Here is an 18,020-nt window from a genome sequence, read left to right as displayed (position 1 = left end):
GCTGAATTACAATATAATTTTAGATCTGCTTTCCTAGAAATGTTTAAGACTTTGGGTTTACAGAGAAGTTGTTCAGCTACTACCAGGAATTCTCCATAGCCAGAAACCAGGAAATTATTTTTGCTGCTAATCGGATGGGTATGAAGTGAAACACAAATTGCTTTAACTTGCATTTCTATTATTATAATCTTTTTTTAAATATAGAAACATAGGTTTAGAAATAGAAAGGAACTTGGAGGTCCTCTAGTCCAATTCCCTCATTGTAATGATAATTTTATAGACATCTATTTATGTGTAAATCCATAATATAAAAATAACATTCCACTTTATGGATGTATGTAGCACTTTCAAGTTTGCAAAGGCCTAAGTGATCTCATTTGGTCCTCACAACTACCCTGTGAGGTAGATGCTATTTTCTCTCCATTTTATAGATGAGGAAACTGAGGCACAGACATGGGGTGTGCAGGTCCCCTGACTCAAGGCATCCTTTCCATTGCACTGTGATGCATATAATTGGTAATAATGTGCATTTTCTCTTTTGAAAATTGTCCACCTCCCCTGACCACTTATTTTTTTCACAATAACCCTGTGAGGTAGGTACAACTGCTATCTTCATTTTACAAATGAGGAAACTGAGGCTCAGGGAGCCTAAATGACTCTTTCTACATCACACAGCTAGTAAGTGTCAGAAGGGGGATTGGAACCGGGTCTCCCTGACTCCCATTTAAGTCCAGCATCCCTCTAGAGTCATAGTCTTGTCACCGCTCTTAAAGTGATAAGTCACTTTAAGCACCGGTGATACGTCTGAGATAAAACCTGAGGACACCCGGGAGGGAGGGAAGAAGTGTAGTCAGTTGCCATCGAGCCCCACCCAAGAGCCGGGGCGCAGGCGCCGGCTATAGGAAGCCTGCGCGTTTGCCCCGCCCCTTGGCTTCTATCACCTATGGCAACAGGACCGGAAGATCAACGAGAGGAGGAAAGCGATTCCAGAGCGGCTCCTGCACCATAGAGAGGCACGACGAGCGGAGATGAAGGTGGGACTTATGGAGCCAGAGCGCCGACAGGCGCTTCCGGTTCCCCCGGGGTAGCCCGCCTCAACCATAGAGCCGCGAAAGGGAAGGAGAGGCCGGGACGGCCGATTGTCACGTGGTCGGGTGGGGTAGGAGAGGGGGATAGGTGGGTGAGAGGGAAGGCGGGACTTCCTGGGTGGTATATTTTCCTTCCGGTTGTTGACCGGAGCTGCTCCGGCCCGGGCCTGTCCCAGCCCCCGCCGCCGCTGCCCCTTCCCCTTCCCCGCGGCCGCCATGAAAAAGTTCTTTCAGGAGATCAAGGCGGACATCAAGTTCAAGAGCGCGGGGCCTGGGCAGAAACTCACGGACACGGCGGGGTGAGCGAGCCTGGAGGAGGTGGGGCGGGCGAGGGGAGGGGGCGGCCTCAATTATTCCCTAAGCACGGGCTTGACTGTGACACTCCTTTTGCTCAAGGACCTGCCTCCCCGCTTAAAACACGGACTTGTCGGACCTTCCACGCGTGCCAAGTGTGTGCGTGTTACACGCTCCAGCCCCCTCCCCTGCTCCTCACGCGCCCCCCGCGTCCCGCCCCCGACACTCCCGGCGGGTGCTCGCCCCCCTACCCACAGTCGCCGCTGCCCCGTGGCTCCGTGTCCATGCCATCTCGTGTGGAGTCTTCCTTCCCCGCTCGCCTCGGGGGCGGGAGGCCGTGGGCTCCGCCAGGCCCCCACGGCGGGCGCCCGCTACTGCTCCCTGATAGACTCCGCGCACTTCTCAGGGAGCCCTTTCCACATCCGCCAGCTTCTACGTGGAAATCCAGGCCCCTTGTCCCTGGCGCTCGGTGCACGCTGCAGAACTCGGCCCCCTTCTCCCCCTCTGCTGCGCTCTCTGACAGAGACGGCGCTTTTCCAGGCGCGCTTGTATTCTAGAACCTGTCCTATCTCCAGGAAGGAGCTTGCTCCCTGCATCTTTTTTTTTTTTTTTTTTTTAATATTTTTCCTTAATTATATTTAATTTTTTTTTGTTTTAAAAACTTTGAGTAATAGAATCCCTCCCTTATCTCCCCATCCCCCATTAAGAAAGCACATGTGAGGCTATGAGAAACATTTCCGTAAGTGTCACATTCATCTTTTTTTATACCTCTCATAGAGTCTCCTTTTTGTCAGACTATAAGCAGATGTGACTTTCCATTCTTAAAAATACTCACTTTCACCTAGTTACTTTACAATCTAATGCTTCCAATAGTCTTCTCCCTTCCTTGCCGGTGTTTCTTCCACCTTCCCACTCACCCACATCCAGGCTAGTTTTTAATATTCCACCTAAATCTCCCTCTCCTTGATTATGATCTCTGAACTTTGATGAATTTTTCTGTTTTAATCCTCTTCTAAGTGACGCTTACTCTCTTCAGTATCTTCGGATTATCCTTCCTCCTGCCCCCCTCAGCATTTTTCATTGTTCGGCCCTCACTTAATATCCTCTGCTTCTTGTGGTCTGATGATCCTCTTAGTGTAGGTGACTCCTCCATCTGTATAATCCGATGGAGGATCTTTCTTGACGTCCCTCAGAATCACCAGCCAACTCCTGGATTTTTCATTCTCCTTTTCTTTCCCTCCATACTTGTCCCACCTCCAAATCTCCCTGTTTCTCTCCTTAGTTACTTATTCTTCAGTTGTATTTGACTGTTCTTGGCAAAGGTCATTTTCTCCTCTGGCTCATTTAACAGATGAGGAAACTGAGAAACAGGGATTAAGTGACTTGCCCAGGGTCACCCAGTGTCTGAGATCAGTCTTCAAGTATGGCACTGTATTCACTGTGCCCCTTGCAGAGCTTTCTTTGCAATTTCAAAGTTGTGTCTTCTCTTCTCCAGCTTAGCCACATCTATGCGGTTGCCAAGTCTCATCAGTTTGACCTGATTCCTCACCACCTTCCCACTATTTGGGGTCTCCTCAGTCAGTCACTGTCAAAATAATGTCTTCTGAGAGAATTGACTATATTACTCTCCTCAGAAACCTTCAGTGGTTCCCCATTCTTATTTTTTTTTTTTTTGCTGAGGCAATGGGGATTAAGTGACTTGCCCAGGGTCACACAGCTAGGAAGTGTTGTGTCTGAGACCAGATTTGAACTCGGGTCCTCCTGACTTCAGGACTAGTGGGTTCCCTATTATTATGTCTAGAATAAAATACAAAATTCTCAGGCTGGCATTTGAAGCCTTGCCCAATTTAATTCCAGCTTAGATTTCTAGACTCATATCACGTTGTTCCCCTTCACATACTCTACCGCACCCATCCAAATTAGCCTCCTAGCTATTCCTTAAACTTGGCTTTCAAATATCTGTCTCAACACTTTCCTGAAAATGTATTTTTTTCTTACCTCTAATTTTATCCAGGTACCCCCTTTTATGGAGAATTTTTCTTAGTGTTTTCTCCTTGTTATATCTACTTATGTGTTGACATATTGTTTCAGCCAGTCAAATACAAGCTTCTTGAGATCAGGGAGATTTTTTTGTCTTGTTTCCAATACCTAGTGTTGTGCCTTACATAGAAGGTACTTAATAAAATTGTGATGGTGATAGTTGTAGTTGTGGTTTTGGAGGTCAGGAAGACAAGTCTTTGAGAGGATGCCTGGTAGAAAGGCATTTTTGAGAAAAAGGGGGTTGGATCTGTGAAGGGGACTGATAGAGTAGTGGGTCTCCCCTGGCAGAGAGACAACACAGCTGAGAAATGAAGGTGGTCTGTGGGAGAAAAGGGGGAGGTCTCTTTAGGATGGGGAAACTATAGCGGTGAGGAAGGACATGCTGGGAGATAAACTGGGTTCTGTTGAGAACATTTAAGGTTGGCAGGTTTGTGAGGGAAATTTGCAAAGAAAAATTCCTGATAAGCCCTTTAAAGACAGAGATCCTAATTTTTCCAAACACTCAGCATATCATGCTTGCTGTATGGTACCCATTTTTGGAATCACAGCATCAGTGTATGCAAAGAATGCTTGAGAGTCAGAAGGACCTGACTCTTGATATTGTATGTAACTATGGGGCAAATCACTTCTCCCAGACCTTTGGTTTCCTCATTTTTTGTCAAGTTGGGGAGATAACATCTGTACTGCTTTCCTCACAGGGTGGTTGTAAACCCAGACTATAACGTACTCTAGAATATGACTTGTGATTATTGAATCAGTGAGATGGGAGTCACAGCAACTAGGCCTATACCTACAGGGAAGTGTGGAGGAGTTGGTTCTTGTCCAGAATAGAAACAAGGCTCTGAAAGATTTGTGGTGTCTTCTAGCTACTCTGGTGTGAAATAAGTCAGCCTCACTGCTTAGGAGCATTTGCTAATTTGGCTTTTCTCAAACCATGAAGCTGCACTGGGAAGGGCCAGGAAGATTTCAAAAGAGGTAGAGCTTGAGCTAATTCTTGCAGGATAGGAAGAATTGAGAGAGCAGGAAACCAAGGTGAGACTACACTGATGAGGAAGTTCCACTCTGGCTGCCTCAGGCATTCATTTGTAATCATTTAGCCACTATTTTACTATGTGTTGAATATTGGGCACTGAAGTAAACACTAAGATAAACAGTTCCTAACCTGCTGGATTTATAGTATCTATAAAGTTGGATACAGTAAGCTGAAAATAAAAGATGTCTTGGAATTCCTCCCATCTAGTTTTGAGTTTAGCCATGGGAAAAGGAGGGTTAACAGGTAACCCTTAGCATCTTTCATTTCCTCTACTTTGTGTTAATCCTTGATGATTAGAATGGCCATCAGGGGGCTGGCTAGGTGACACTGGATAGAGCTTAAGTCAGGAATACCCAAGTTCAGTTTGGCCCCAAAGCTGGGTGACCCTGGGCAAGTCACTTAACCCTGTTTGTGTCAGTTTCTTCATCTATAAAATAAGCTGGAGAAGGAAATAGTAAACCACTCCAAAAGAGTTGGACACAACTGAAGTGACTAGACAACAAAGAGCATAGTCCTAAGAGCACCATATTTAAAATGCAAAGACTCATATTGCAGTCACAGCCCTGCTATTTCTTTATAGCCATAGTGATCTTGGGCAAGTCACTTTCCCCCTGGACAGAACTCTGAGGTGAAGAGCTTGAAGTCCCCATCTAGGCACAAACCTGCAGTTCTCCTGGAACTGGCCTCAGGCTCACTTGCCTCCTTACCTCTTGTTCAGGGAAAAAGTCCCCAGGGAACGGCAGAGCCAGCAAGTAACCAAGCAGTCCCGCCAAGGACCAACCAATGAGGCCCAAATGGCAGCCGCCGCGGCCCTGGCCAGGCTGGAGCAGAAGCAACCACGATCCCGGGGACCCACATCCCAAGATTCTATCCGGAACCAAGGTGAGGGCTGGGCATTGCCACCTAACTTACAGCTCCATCCTCCCTGAGGAGGCAGGGAGGGGCATGGGATTCTTTGATCATATCACCCCAAAAAGAAGGTTGGGGACCATCTGCCATGTGATAAGGGGCTCCTTAGTGTCGTGCCAGTGACTGGTGGCCTCCCTCCATGGAGAAGAACTGTCTCCTCCATACAGTGGGGATGACGTCCTCTCCTTATCCCCTCCCTACAGGGAGGGTCCTTAGAGAACATTTGTGAAGCACTCTGTGGGGAAAGTGAGAGATGAGGGTGTACAGGCCTGGCGGGCAGGCCCAGCCCTGTTATCATGGGTGAAGCACCTGGCAGGTCTGGCTGGCTGCCTCTTCTCTATTATTGCAGTATATATGAGGGATCAGGGAAAGCTTCCCAGGGAGAGTGCTGGTCCTGAGAGAGGATGTCCCAGGCTGGGGCACAGTGTAAAGGGAAAGCCCCTCAGAGAGAAAGGATGTTTGTCTGGTTTGACTGCAGTGCAGGCTGTTCCTAGGATGAGACCGATGGATGAGACCAGATAAGACATGGGGCAGGGTACCAGTTGTGACAGAATGTCAGCTGGGACACCCTGCAGGGAGAGGGGTGGGTCATGGGACCAGAACACTGGGCCTGTGATTCACATAGCAGGGGTGGGGGGGGGGAGGACTTGCCATGTCACTCATTTTACTCCTTTATAAAACAGGTATATTGCCCAGGAGTAGTAGTGTGTCAAAGGAAATATTAAAATACTATTTAAGTGGTAGCTAGGTTTATTAAAGGAATCTAACTTGGCAAGCAATAAAGTGACCAAGTTTTTGAATAGAGGAATAAGATGTCTAACAAGTACAATATGGATATGAGATTAGAGGGAAAAATGCATATGACGCAGAAAACCTGCCGGGAAATTAATCACCCTCTATGACTGTGGGGCTAAAAACAAATAAAAGGACAGATGCAAGATATGACATGAAGACAGAGACCATAGTTGGATATTAGTTTTTTAGAAAAAAATCATAAATGACCAAGAATGGGTGGGAGTATCTCTGATAGTAAATAATGAAGTGTTACAGGAAGGAAACAAGTTTGTTTTTGGACAAGTTGAATTTGAGGCTCCTTTGGGACACCTGGATGGAGATGTTCATACACTGGTCTGATGCCTCTTATATACTTGATCAGAACTGGTTATGTAGGTTTGGGAGTCATTTGTGTCAGCACAAGGAGATAAAACCTGAATTCACTGACTTAGAGTGAGGAAAGAGATGGCTAAGGACAGAACCTTGTAGAAGCCCTCAGATAAGAGAATGGGAAGGAGTCAGGGGACTGGAATGATGATCATCATCAAAGCTAAGTGCAGAGTGAGTGTCTGTAGAGGGGAGTGGTCAGTGGGTTAGAATGGAGGGGAAGGAGATTGGGAAAAAGCCATTGGTTTGGCAGGTAGGTAGTCATTGTTGACCTTTGAAAGATCAATTTCAGTGGAATACTGGGAGCAGAAGATAATCTTACTGGCAACACAACACACGGTTTTAAATTTTTTCCCCCAGAAGTTTAGTAATAAAGGGGAAGAGAAAGAATGATCAGGGCTTTAGAACTGGGGAGATCAGTGCATGGGAAGGGACCAATGGCAAGGGAGAGCTTGAAAAGGTACATGAGACAAGGACTGTGCTCTGAAGCAAGGTCTGAGAGGAGAGAAAGAAGGGGGTTAAGGAGGCAGATCTCAGATTGCCAGAGAGAAAGGGAACTTTTACAGAATGGAGGAAGAATGCTTATGTCAGAAACTCTGGTCTCCTTGGCAGTATGCCTACAGGGTATATACCTATATAAGAAGAGGCCTATACCTTCAGGAAAGTGGAGGAGAAGAGCAGAAAATGTAGAAAATAGAGTAGGGGATTGAAAAGAGTAGGTTTATGGTGCAGGAGCAAAGGCCCAGTGGCCAGAAAGAACTCTTTGCCAGGCAGAGAAAAGGGGGCAGAAGGGATAGACTGGAGTGGTAGAAGACAAACATCCCCAGACCTGAATAGTGGAATTTTTTCTGCCTTCATCTTAGCGCTTTCTGATCCCTACTGTGATCAAATTTGTGATCTGCTCAGGATCTCTTCTTGGTGGTGGCGGGTGGTAGACATTTATAAAGCATGTAATACCTTGTCAGGACCTAGGGATAGAGAGAGAAATGAAGCAGTCCTTACCCTTAAACAACTTACATTCTCCCAGGGAAACAATGTGCAGACTTGTACACCTGTGCGCACACAATTTAAAATAAAGTGTGTTATCAAAGGTAGCAAGAATAGAGGGCGAGGGAACCAGGACAGGCTTCACAGAGAAGGGGTCAGGGGTCGAGTCAAAGGAAATAAAATTTGAAGTGGAAAGGATTCTTGGCATAGGAAACAGCCTCTGTGGCAGCCCAGAGATGGGATATAAAATGTCTGGACCTTGGAGTTCAGAAGGATAGAGGTGGAGGCAGGTAGGATGAGGGCAGGTGCTATTGGAGTGGAGGGTGCCCTGGCCTTAGATCATGGGGACGCTGGAGGGCAGTGGGTAAGGAGAGGGTGCTTAGTGCAGGAAACCTCAACCAGGCTCAGACCTGTATGGAGGGGAAGAGACAGGGAGGCAGTGTCGGGGGAGTAAAAATAGTCGCTGATCAGATCTGCGGAGAGAGAGTTAGTTGAGAATCAAGAAGACTGACCAGGTTAGAAACCCAGAGTGCTCAACTAGGGGTGCCCTGGACCAAAAGGGAGGCGCTTTGGAGAGGAGGCGCTTGGGGGGGGAGGGGGAGTGAGCATGGGCTCTATAGGACAAGAGAGAAGCTGGGATAAAGATGCACATCTTTATTACTGTTGGGTCAGATCCTTCAGCTTTGGGCACCTGGGGTATGAGAGTCCTGAAGTTCCATGTTGGTGGCCACAAGCCCTACAGTCCCTCTGTGACATTGCCCCCTGCTGGTCTGATAGGGCTCTAACCGGTGCCAAGAGGCAGGACTTTGCATTCAACAGCTAGGACTGTGTGCTCTTCCTATGATAGCACAGCCTAGTCAGGTGCCAGGGAGGCGTGGCAGGGGTCTAGATGCTTATGAGGGACAAGGACAGACACACACAGGTGCATTTCTGGTCACACCTCTCCTTCCCTTTTTTGGTTTCTGTTTTTCAGTGAAGAAGGAATTACAAGCAGAAGCCACTGTTAGTGGGAATGCTGAGACTTCTGGAGCAAATGTAAGTTGGAGAAGGGGGTGGCGAGTTTGGGCAAGGGTCACATCAGCAGGGAGTCTACCTCCCTGGCTTCCTTTAGATCTTTTCATAGGTATTTATTTACTGTACTAGGCACTATAGAGGGAGGATTATGCATGGATTAAGAGATGTGGTTCCTACCCTCAGCTTTAGGCTAGTTGGGGAGATAAGATACACTATCTGTGAACTTAGTTAACCTTTGCTGGTCTCAGTTTCCCCCATCATAAATTGATTTCAGAGATCCCTCTCAGTTCTGAGATGAGCGCTATACACTCATGAAACAACAGGCTGTGTATGGGATGGGAATACAGAAGACCTAGGTTGGCATGGGGTGGGGAAAGTGCTTCTAGGAGGCAGATTATCTTTCCCTTCCCCCCACATATCTCATTAGACTGAACCCAGGCCTCTGACCCACTTCTCCAGACTCCCTCAAATGATAAACAAATCCATTGCCATGCCTGTCCTTTCACATCATAAGCAGCTATAGAAGAAGGGCTTTATACAATGACAATAATAGCATGACTTAGTGCTGACCTTGGCATTAAGAAACCACAATTTGGGGCTTGTTTTCCTCATCTGTAAAAGGAAGAGGATAAAAATATTTAGACTTGGATTGTACATATTTAACCTCTATCAAAATGATTGCTGTCTTGGAGAAGAGAGAAGGGAGGGAAAAAAATTTAGAATACAAAGTCTTAAAAAAAAAAATGAATGTTGGAAACTATTTGTGTATTTGAAAAAATAAAATACTGTTGAGAAAGGAAAAAAAAAATTTAGACTCCAGACTTCATAGGGTTTTTGTAAGAAAAGTACTTAGTAATCTTTGGTGGACTCTGTTCACACAATCAAAAGAGCAAGGATAAGTGCCCTTGAAGCCATCTGGATTGATTTGTACCTGAACCAAAATTCTTGGTTCACCTGTACTAACGGTTAACCATCTAGCTTCTTCCTGAAGATCCCCCTACCTTCTGGGGACAGGGGGTACCCTGTTTGCTGAGGCCGCCTGTTCCACTGTTAGATCTTTTTGCGACCAGATGAACCTTGGTCTACTCCCACATACCTGCCTTGCTGCAGCTTCTAGTCATTGCTCCTCAACTTGTGTTTTGGAGCTAAACAGTAATGAGCCTCTTACCACTTACACGTGATAGCTTTTGACATGAAGTCTCTTCTCCAAGCCAGAGATCAGCAGGCTAGATATGCCTTCATATAGTTCTCACGGGTTTCCCACGTGTGTTCTCTTTTGTGGATGTGCTTCTGACTTTCCCAGAATGGAATACCCAGTGCTGCACATGAACATGTCACGCCACTGACCAGGGCAAGCTTCAGGCCATGCCTTCATGCAACCCCAGATCCTTTTAGCTTATTTTTTAGCTGCCACATCCCACCTGCTTAAGTGAACTTTCTGGTCCACTGCCACCTTAAGGTCTTTCTCACATTGTTGTCTAGCTACTCTTCACTTGTCCTCACTTGGTAAAGTAAGCACAGAATGTTACATTTGCCCCTATTAAATTTTGTCCAGCCCATCGTTCTGGTTTGTGGAGAGCTTTCTGGATCCAGACAGCATAAAACATGTGAGTGGTTATCATAAAGGTACAAAACACTTTGTGAATGGATCATGCAGAGGACTAGCAGCTTGAGTGCCTTTCCTGGGCTATGCAGCCAGTTAACAGCTGGTGGGAGGAGAGGTCTTTCTGTCCGCCCAAGGGAGTCCTCCCAGAGGAAGGACAGACTTGGCAGTGTCTAGGAAGAGTGAGCAGACTGACCCCAGTGAATCCCAAGGAGTCTGATCTCAGCAGGAGGGGCAGGAGCGCTTGGCCCACAAACTCATTCTTATTTTCCCCCAGGCACTCGCAGCTAAGGAGGAGGGGTCTTCAAATCTATCTGTGACTGGGGTTTATTTTACTTGCCCATTCACTGGAGCCACCTTGAGAAAAGACCAACGGGATGCCCATATCAAAGAGGCCATTAATAAGGTGAGGAGAAGCTCAGTCTCAGCTGTACCTTGGGGCCCAATTTGCCTGTCCTTCCTGTTGTTGGGAGGAAAGTGCTCACTACTTTCCACTCTACTGTCTACAGTGATGATAAGTCGTCCTCTGTATGTGTTCGGAGTCATCAGAGTTCTGGGTTGTGGGTCCTCAGACCTGGATTCAGATCCTGTCTCTCCTGCTTTCTCCCTATGTGACGACCTCCCCATCTAGTGTGTCTGTCACTTTGTCCTAAGTTGATTTTTCTTTAACCCAAGCATAAAACTTTATCTTTGTGCCTATTAAATTTCATCGTATTAGATAGATTTGGGCCCATGTTCTAACTTGTCAAGATCTTTTTTCAGTTCTTGACTATAATTTTAGTTCTACCGCTTGGCTTTGTATCATTGTTGATGAACATGCCATCTTTCCCTGTATCCGAGTTACTGGTAAAAAAATTATTAAGTAACATAAAGCCAAAAGCAAGGCCTGGTAGGCATCCCACAAAAACTCACTGATCCCTGTGATCATTCCCATTTAGCTCTTAACTCTTTATCTTCTGCCCAAGACGACTGGTGAGGGCTTTAGGAAACACTGCTAAAATACACTGGTCAGAGCACTCCTGCTGCCTGGTCCACAAAGGAAATGAGCGTAGGGTGGCATGTGGGCTGCGGGACTTCATCAGGTGGTGTCTGTCCCTTCTCTGGGTCTCAGCCTTCATATGTAAAATGCTGGAGTTTCTGACCTAACTGTGGGATTCGGGGACCTTCTCAATAAAGCTGCATCAGCTCTTTGTGCCTGCTTATTTGTCATTTGTCCTTTTCCAAATCTATTGTGTCCCAAGTTCTTTCAAAGCTTGTAGCATAAATATTTCACCAGCCTAAGCAACAGTGTAGCCTAATGGATAGAGCTGACCTTAGTGCCGAGAGGACCTGGGCCCAAGTCTGGTCTCTCACATGCTGGGCAGGTCACGTCCTCATGAAGCCCTCGATTCTTCATTTGGAAAAAGGAGCATATCAGACTTATATCAGACTTATACCTCTTGTCCTCTTGGGCTGCTACAAGTAAAGCCATTGCTAAATCTTGGACCTGCCACAGATAGGAGTTGTTGTTTCTCTCTTATTTAGCACTCGAAAAAAGACCCAGTGGCTGCTTCCATCATGAAGATCCATACGTTCAACAGGGACCGAGAGAAAGTGAAATTGGGGGTGGACACCATTGCCAAGTAAGACATTCTTGTGAAAGGAAGCCTTGGGCCATTTTCAGAGATGTCATGTCCAGTGTCTCTCATAGCAACAACAACAATAATAAAAGTAATTTATAGCTTTTATATAGCACCTCCTATGTGCTAGGCACTGTGCAAGTGATTCACAGGTATTTTCTTATTTGATCCTTGCAGCAACCCTGGGAAGGAGATCCTATTATTATCCCCATTTTACAGTTCAGGAAACGAAGGCAGACAGAGACCAGGTGCCTTGCCCAGGGTCACACAGCTAGTAAGTGTCTGAGGCCACATTTGAGTCCTTCCTGACTCCAGATCCAGTGTGTGGTGTCCCGTGTCTGAGGTGGAGAGCAGAGCAGATCGGGAAGAGAAAATGATTTGCTGAAAGTCACCCCGAGTTAGAACTGGGATTTGGCTCTTAGGACTATATGCCCATTTCCCCTGTGCCATTTGTTGGGGGGTACCTGCAGCCCCAGGGAATCTGGGTTCTCTGGGTATGTTGGCAAAGAGACCCCACGGATTCAGATAGGCAGAGGCATTGTGTGCTGATGCTTGTGATGAGTACAGGAGACAGTTCTCTTGTGGCCTCAGCCCTGTCTCAGAGGAGGAGAAATGATGGATGGGGCTCCCAGCACAGGACCAGCCTCCTTGACTACCTAGGCTCACTCGAGAAGGGACTAAAACCTCAGAATCCACCCAGCTTCTCTCGCATGTTTTCATACTTGCTTCCATGTCGAGTTGGTGCACTTCCTACCTGGCTGTCAATAGACAGAGTTTGACTCTCTGGGTTAATTCTCTGCCCTCTGAAAGGAGGAGTGAGGACCCTACCTGCCCCGGCATCATAGAGTGCAGGTGGCTTGGGATTGGAACCTGGGCTATCATGTCTTGCCACACTCAGCCCACCAGTCCCTAGGGAAGTGAAAGCCCAGTTGTCATTTATCTGAGGAACCTCATCTTCTCTCTTGGCACAGGTATCTAGATAACATCCATCTTCACCCAGAAGAGGAGAAATATAGGAAAATCAAATTGCAAAACAAAGTGTTTCAGGTAATATCCATGTCATTCCCTCCCATCTTCCTTCTCCATCCTGTCCCACCCCCAATGTAGACACTCAGGGCTGAGCACTTAATGCTCAGAGAAGCCTCCCCACAGGTCATAGGGCCTTTCTCTTCACCCTCCTCCCATCTGCCCTTTCCATACTTGGAACCTTCCATTGATTGATTCCCTTCTGCCATTTTGGTGTGATGCGCAGGCTGCTGTGGCAGGCGTCAGAAGCCCACCCTGCTTGGGGCTGCCCCACTCCTCAGATCCCCATCATGTGCTCTGTCCCCCAGCCGAACTGAGCTGTTTCTCTCTCTGAGAAACTCTGAGCTCCTGCCAAGTGCTGTTCTTCAGAGCAGCCTCTCCTTTCGGTCTCATGTAGCAGTTTGTTGTATTGTATACCCTGGGGTGCTGCAGGGGGTGTCTAAGCTCAGTGCCGAACCCAGGACAGGGCTCTGAATATGTGCCTACCCTTAGTTCTTTGGGAGGGGGCCAGGCCACAGCCCCATGGTTCCACTTCTTTTGTAGGAACGGATCAACTGCTTAGAAGGGGCCAATGAGTTTTTCGAGGCCATTGGGTTTGAGAAGATGACTCTCCCTATTCCAGAACAAGGCAAGGGGCTGGGATGGGCTGTGGGCATTGAGGGAGAACATCCCAAGGATTGGTGTGGTGGGCCAGGCTCTGCTCCTTGTGGGGGTAGGAGGCCCCATAAGGACCAGATGTTCCTCTGCAGATACCTCAGAGGATTACTATGTGCTGAGTAAGGAGGCCCTGGCCCAAGTGGAGAAACTGGAGCAGCACAAAGTCACCCTGCAGACCTCAGAACCGGTGCGGGCTCAACTGAACCGGCAGCGACGAGTCTTCAAGCCCTCCCCTCTGGCTGCCCAGTTCGACCTACCTGGAGACTTCTTCAACCTCACAGCTGAGGAGCTCAAGCGGGAGCAGAAGCAAAGGTTGGGCCAGGCAGTAAAGAGGGGGTCCAGGGGTGAGACCCTGCTGGGTGGGGTTGGACTGGGTCAGGTCAAGCCTTCTTTGTCCTCCAGGGCCGATGCGGTGGAGCGGCTAAGTGTGCTTCGGACCAAAGCCATGCGCGAGAAGGAAGAGCAGCGGGAAATGCGAAAGTACACTTATACCCTCTTACGGGTTCGCTTTCCGGATGGGCACATCCTCCAGGGTAAACTGGCCTCGTCGAACCCAGTGTCCCTGGGACTGATGGGGGGAGGGGGAGGACAAGGACAAGCTGCTCCTACTGAGCCTGAGCATGGGAGAGACACCAGATCTAGGAGTGGAATAGGAGGGTGAACAGAGGGCAGCCAGCCTATTCATGTTGCTATGGAGATGCAGAATGTAACATTTGTGCTTTGTTGTCCCATCCCCCACCCTTCCCAGGTACCTTCTATGCTCGGGAGCGGCTGTCCACACTCTACACCTTTGTGAGGGAGGCACTGCAGGATGACTGGCTGCCCTTTGAACTGCTTCCCGCAGGCGGGCATAAACTGTTGGATGAAAACTTAGCCTTCAATGAATGTGGGCTGGTAAGTGTTGAGAGAACCCTGGCCATCTTCCTCAGTGGGGGACTATTCCCCCAAGACCTGGTAATGATCCATGGATGGCCTTGGACATGTTGCCTGTTTGCTCTGGATCATGTTAAAAAAAAAAAAAAAAATCCTCCCTTAACATATAGTTCTGCATATACTATAGCGTTCATTTTAACTGGCTAGCAACTTAGTGCATTCCAAATATAATTTTTTTCAAATTAATAAAACCATAGAAGTACAAATTTGGGGAATCTTAGTCTTGAGGCTGAACTCTCCACCTGCCCTATTCTCTGCTAACATGGAGTTGAGAACTTTAGGATGGGAAAAGGCTTTCCTTCCAGCAAGTTTATAAGGGAAATTGGGGGGAAGTATTGTCATTTCCATTTTATAAATAAAGAAATTGAAGTTTAGAGATTGTAATTTATCCATGTGAAGCAAAGACAGATCTGTGGCCAGGGATCTTTCCCATGGCACCATGCTGCTGCTTTTAATGTCCAACTTCCTTTCTGAGTCCCGGACTGCTCTAAAACATTCCTGCCAAATGGAGAGGATACTTATATTTTGAGACCAATAACCAAGACTCCTTAGGTAACCTAGAGGCTGAAGTGGGTAGAAATTGGGAGTGTTCCTGAAATAGTGATATTTGTTCCCAGCTGCCCAAAAACACCTGATTCTCCACTACCCAGTTTCTAAATTATAAGTATGCATTGTGAAAGAACTAGATTAGAAATCTAAAGAATGTGAATCTTAGCTCTTACGTACACGTCCCGTCCCGATCATAAACCTTTAGCTCAAGTAAAATGGGGCCAAAAATTGGGCAGAAAAGTGTTTTGTAAAATGCTACAGAAGCATGTAGGGTTAGTGCCATCAGATACTCTAGTGGAGAGGGAGAGCAGGACAAAGACTTCCCAACAATTCTTACAATTAATTCTTACTGGGGTACACTAAGTGTGAATGGATGAATTTGATTTCAGGTGCCTTCAGCTCTTCTGACTTTCACTTGGGACACAGGCGTCTTAGAAGACATCAAGGCATCAGGGGCCAAGCAGTCCCCGGGAATTTTGAAACCTGAACTTCTTGCAACTGTAGAAAATCTCGCATGAAATAAAACCAGGCTTGGCCTCGGCCCCATTGGTTCTGTCTCATGCTCCCTCCCCTCCTCTAACTCCTTCTTCCCTTGAGCCCTCTGTCTCCCAGATTCTAAGCAGAAATTACCTGATTCTCATGGCCTTTTGCTTGGAGAGACAGGCTACAATATGGAGGTGGAATTGGTTCAAGAATGAAGAGAGTTATCTTCTCAATATAGGCAGGCCAGGATATATGGGTAGCCCTTTCCTTGCACCCTGCCACTTTGATTTTGGGACGAGGGTCATAAGAGCTTCCCCTGATCTCAGAGAACATGGCTGGATATAACTTTATGGAGGCCCCCCGACTATCTTGGAAAAGCTAAATTTGTGCTGCTTTTTGTATACATGATTTTAAAAGTTTGCTCTTACGTAGCTATTAATGTACAGTTTATTTAAGTTAAGAGATAGTATGAATATAAAGAGATGCTGGTCATTTCATTGATGGGGGGAGCAAGTCTAGAGCGTGAGGGAAGGATTTCCTTAGCTGATGGGATCTACTTCAGAATTGGATTTGACTACTCTCTTATGTTCTTATTGTATAAAAAAATGGACAAAGAAGCAACTGGTATGTCACTACATGATACCTATAAACACTAAATTATGAACTTGATTAAATACAATATTTGAATACAACTTCCTGGAACTCATTTATTCAAAGGCAACAGAGCCTAAAAGAGACTTTTTTGACAAATTGTGTGGTGGGGATAGTGAGATAAAAGTTTTCACAGGAAAAACATTTCTCAAAAGAATATTTGTAAGTTTTTTGTCTCATAACTTTCCCTATTTAGTGAAATAGAGTAACATGGAATATTTATAAAGCTTTTGAGTTTGCACATCACTTTTTCTCAACAACCTGGTGAAGTAGAAGAACTTAGGCTGTAACCTCAATTTCATTGTAATGCTGTTTGTGATTTGACTCTGCTCATGTGGCAAGAGGGAGTGTCAAAATGATATCCTGTCTCAAGCATCCTTCTTTTGGGTAATGAGGGACTAGATTTCACATAAATGAAAAATGCAAACTTCATCCCTTTAAAGTGCTAGAACTTAAAAAAAAAAAAAAGTAATCATTTGGGATTAAAATTCATTCTATAATTGGGATTACACCCTTGTGCATATAGAATGCTGAACAGAATTGAAGCTTTTCCGGATGACTTCTGGGATATGCTTTTGATGAGCTGTTCTGAGTCAGAGAGGCTACATTTTTTTGTTCAATTAAGAACAATTGATGCCTATTAGGTAGATTTAAGGAAAAATTTCCTAAAAATTAGAATTGTTTCAGAGTACAATGGATTTCTTCAATAGCTACTGAGTGTTCATCAGCAGGAATTTAAGATTTTAGGATTGAGTACAAGTTCTGGAAGATAACTACCAAATTGAAAAAGTGTTGGTCTAGCAATAAAAGCAGCTACCAAAATGATTTTAAGAACTGATTTGGAAGGGACTTCAAAGGCTGTTTAGTCCAACTTGCCTTGAACAATCATTATCTCTACAGCATTATTCATTACCTGAACATAGTAGTCTTACAGGACTAGCACAGCACAGTGGAGCAATCATCACCTTCATTTTGCATACTGTGCTGCTTTTAATGCAGACTGGGATAACAGTGGGTTTGTTGGGTTTTTGGAGGGGTTTTTTGAGTTTTTTTGGACTCATAACTGTTATCATACATTGAACTTGCAACCCCCTGAAACACCAGTTTTTGCTTTTGTTTTTCACAACTATTGCCTCCCCTATTCTGTATTCCTGAAGTTTTAACTTCAGAGTAGAGTTTTATGAGATTTAGTCCGTTATTCTAGCCTGTCAGCAGCTTTGGATTTTGTCATTCATTGTGTTCAATAATTTTGCATCATCTGCAAATGTTAGCATATTATTCAGGTCAAATTAAAAATTCAAGACGTAACTCTCTTAAGATTTTCTTGTTGACGTTAACCCAATGACTAGTTTAGTCATTGTTGAAATCTTAAGCATACTATTTCTGTAGAATTCACCTGATCTACCAGTTTTTTGAAAAAATGGAAAATGAGGTTTGTCTGGCACAACTTTTTGATGAAGCCATTCTGGTTTTTCAAGATTATTCTCTAAATCTGCAAACCAACTCTTTCATCCTGTCCTCAGGTGTTTTAGAATGTCACCAATGACAAAGCTCACCTTTCCCAATTCTGCAACGCTTTGCCCTCTCTGACATTTCAAAGATGGTTCAGCCATCTGCCAGTCACTTCAACTCTTTCTTTTTGGGACAAGTTCAAGTCAAGACCTCATTTCACTTATACTTTAGGTTTTTATTAACTATTTTTACAGGATTGTACTGTTTGCGTGTATGTATCCTTAGATATCTACTGCTTGGAAAAAAAAAATTAATCTAAGTTAAAATTTCCTATGCAGCCACATTGGTCTCTTTTTTTAGACAGGTCTCGTTCCTCCTCATCCAAATTATGTCTTCACAATTTCCATATTTGAAAGCTTTCCACCCCTATAGTGCTGACTCTCCCTATAGAGCCTGTATAGGTATAGGCCACAAGAACCTATAAGCCATTTCTCTGAACCCTATCAAATGTTCCACTCCTA

At 45.6% G+C, this 18,020-nt stretch overlaps 1 protein-coding gene across 3 annotated transcripts; it reads left to right on the top strand.

Moving 5' to 3' along the window:
- Nucleotides 1–613: 613 nt before the first annotated feature.
- On the top strand, nt 614–15,455 carry UBXN6 (UBX domain protein 6). Of its 3 annotated transcripts, XM_074308275.1 has the most exons (13): nt 647–678; nt 954–1,034; nt 1,323–1,387; nt 5,174–5,337; nt 8,486–8,547; nt 10,407–10,535; nt 11,654–11,751; nt 12,720–12,795; nt 13,318–13,402; nt 13,524–13,743; nt 13,834–13,964; nt 14,180–14,325; nt 15,303–15,455. In XM_074308275.1, the coding sequence occupies exons 2-13, from the start codon at nt 1,029–1,031 to the stop codon at nt 15,429–15,431; spliced, it is 1,311 nt and encodes a 436-aa protein (XP_074164376.1). In that variant the 5' UTR covers nt 647–678; nt 954–1,028; the 3' UTR covers nt 15,432–15,455. The 3 variants fall into 3 exon arrangements, with proteins under 3 accessions (XP_074164377.1, XP_074164376.1, XP_074164375.1); XM_074308276.1 differs by lacking the exon at nt 1,323–1,387 and having other exon boundaries at nt 614–678; XM_074308274.1 differs by lacking the exons at nt 647–678; nt 954–1,034 and having other exon boundaries at nt 1,200–1,387.
- Nucleotides 15,456–18,020: the final 2,565 nt, after the last annotated feature.

This window comes from Sminthopsis crassicaudata, chromosome 1, assembly GCF_048593235.1.
Source record: "Sminthopsis crassicaudata isolate SCR6 chromosome 1, ASM4859323v1, whole genome shotgun sequence".
Lineage (NCBI taxonomy): Eukaryota > Metazoa > Chordata > Mammalia > Dasyuromorphia > Dasyuridae > Sminthopsis > Sminthopsis crassicaudata.
This window is presented reverse-complemented; position numbering and strand designations above follow the sequence as displayed.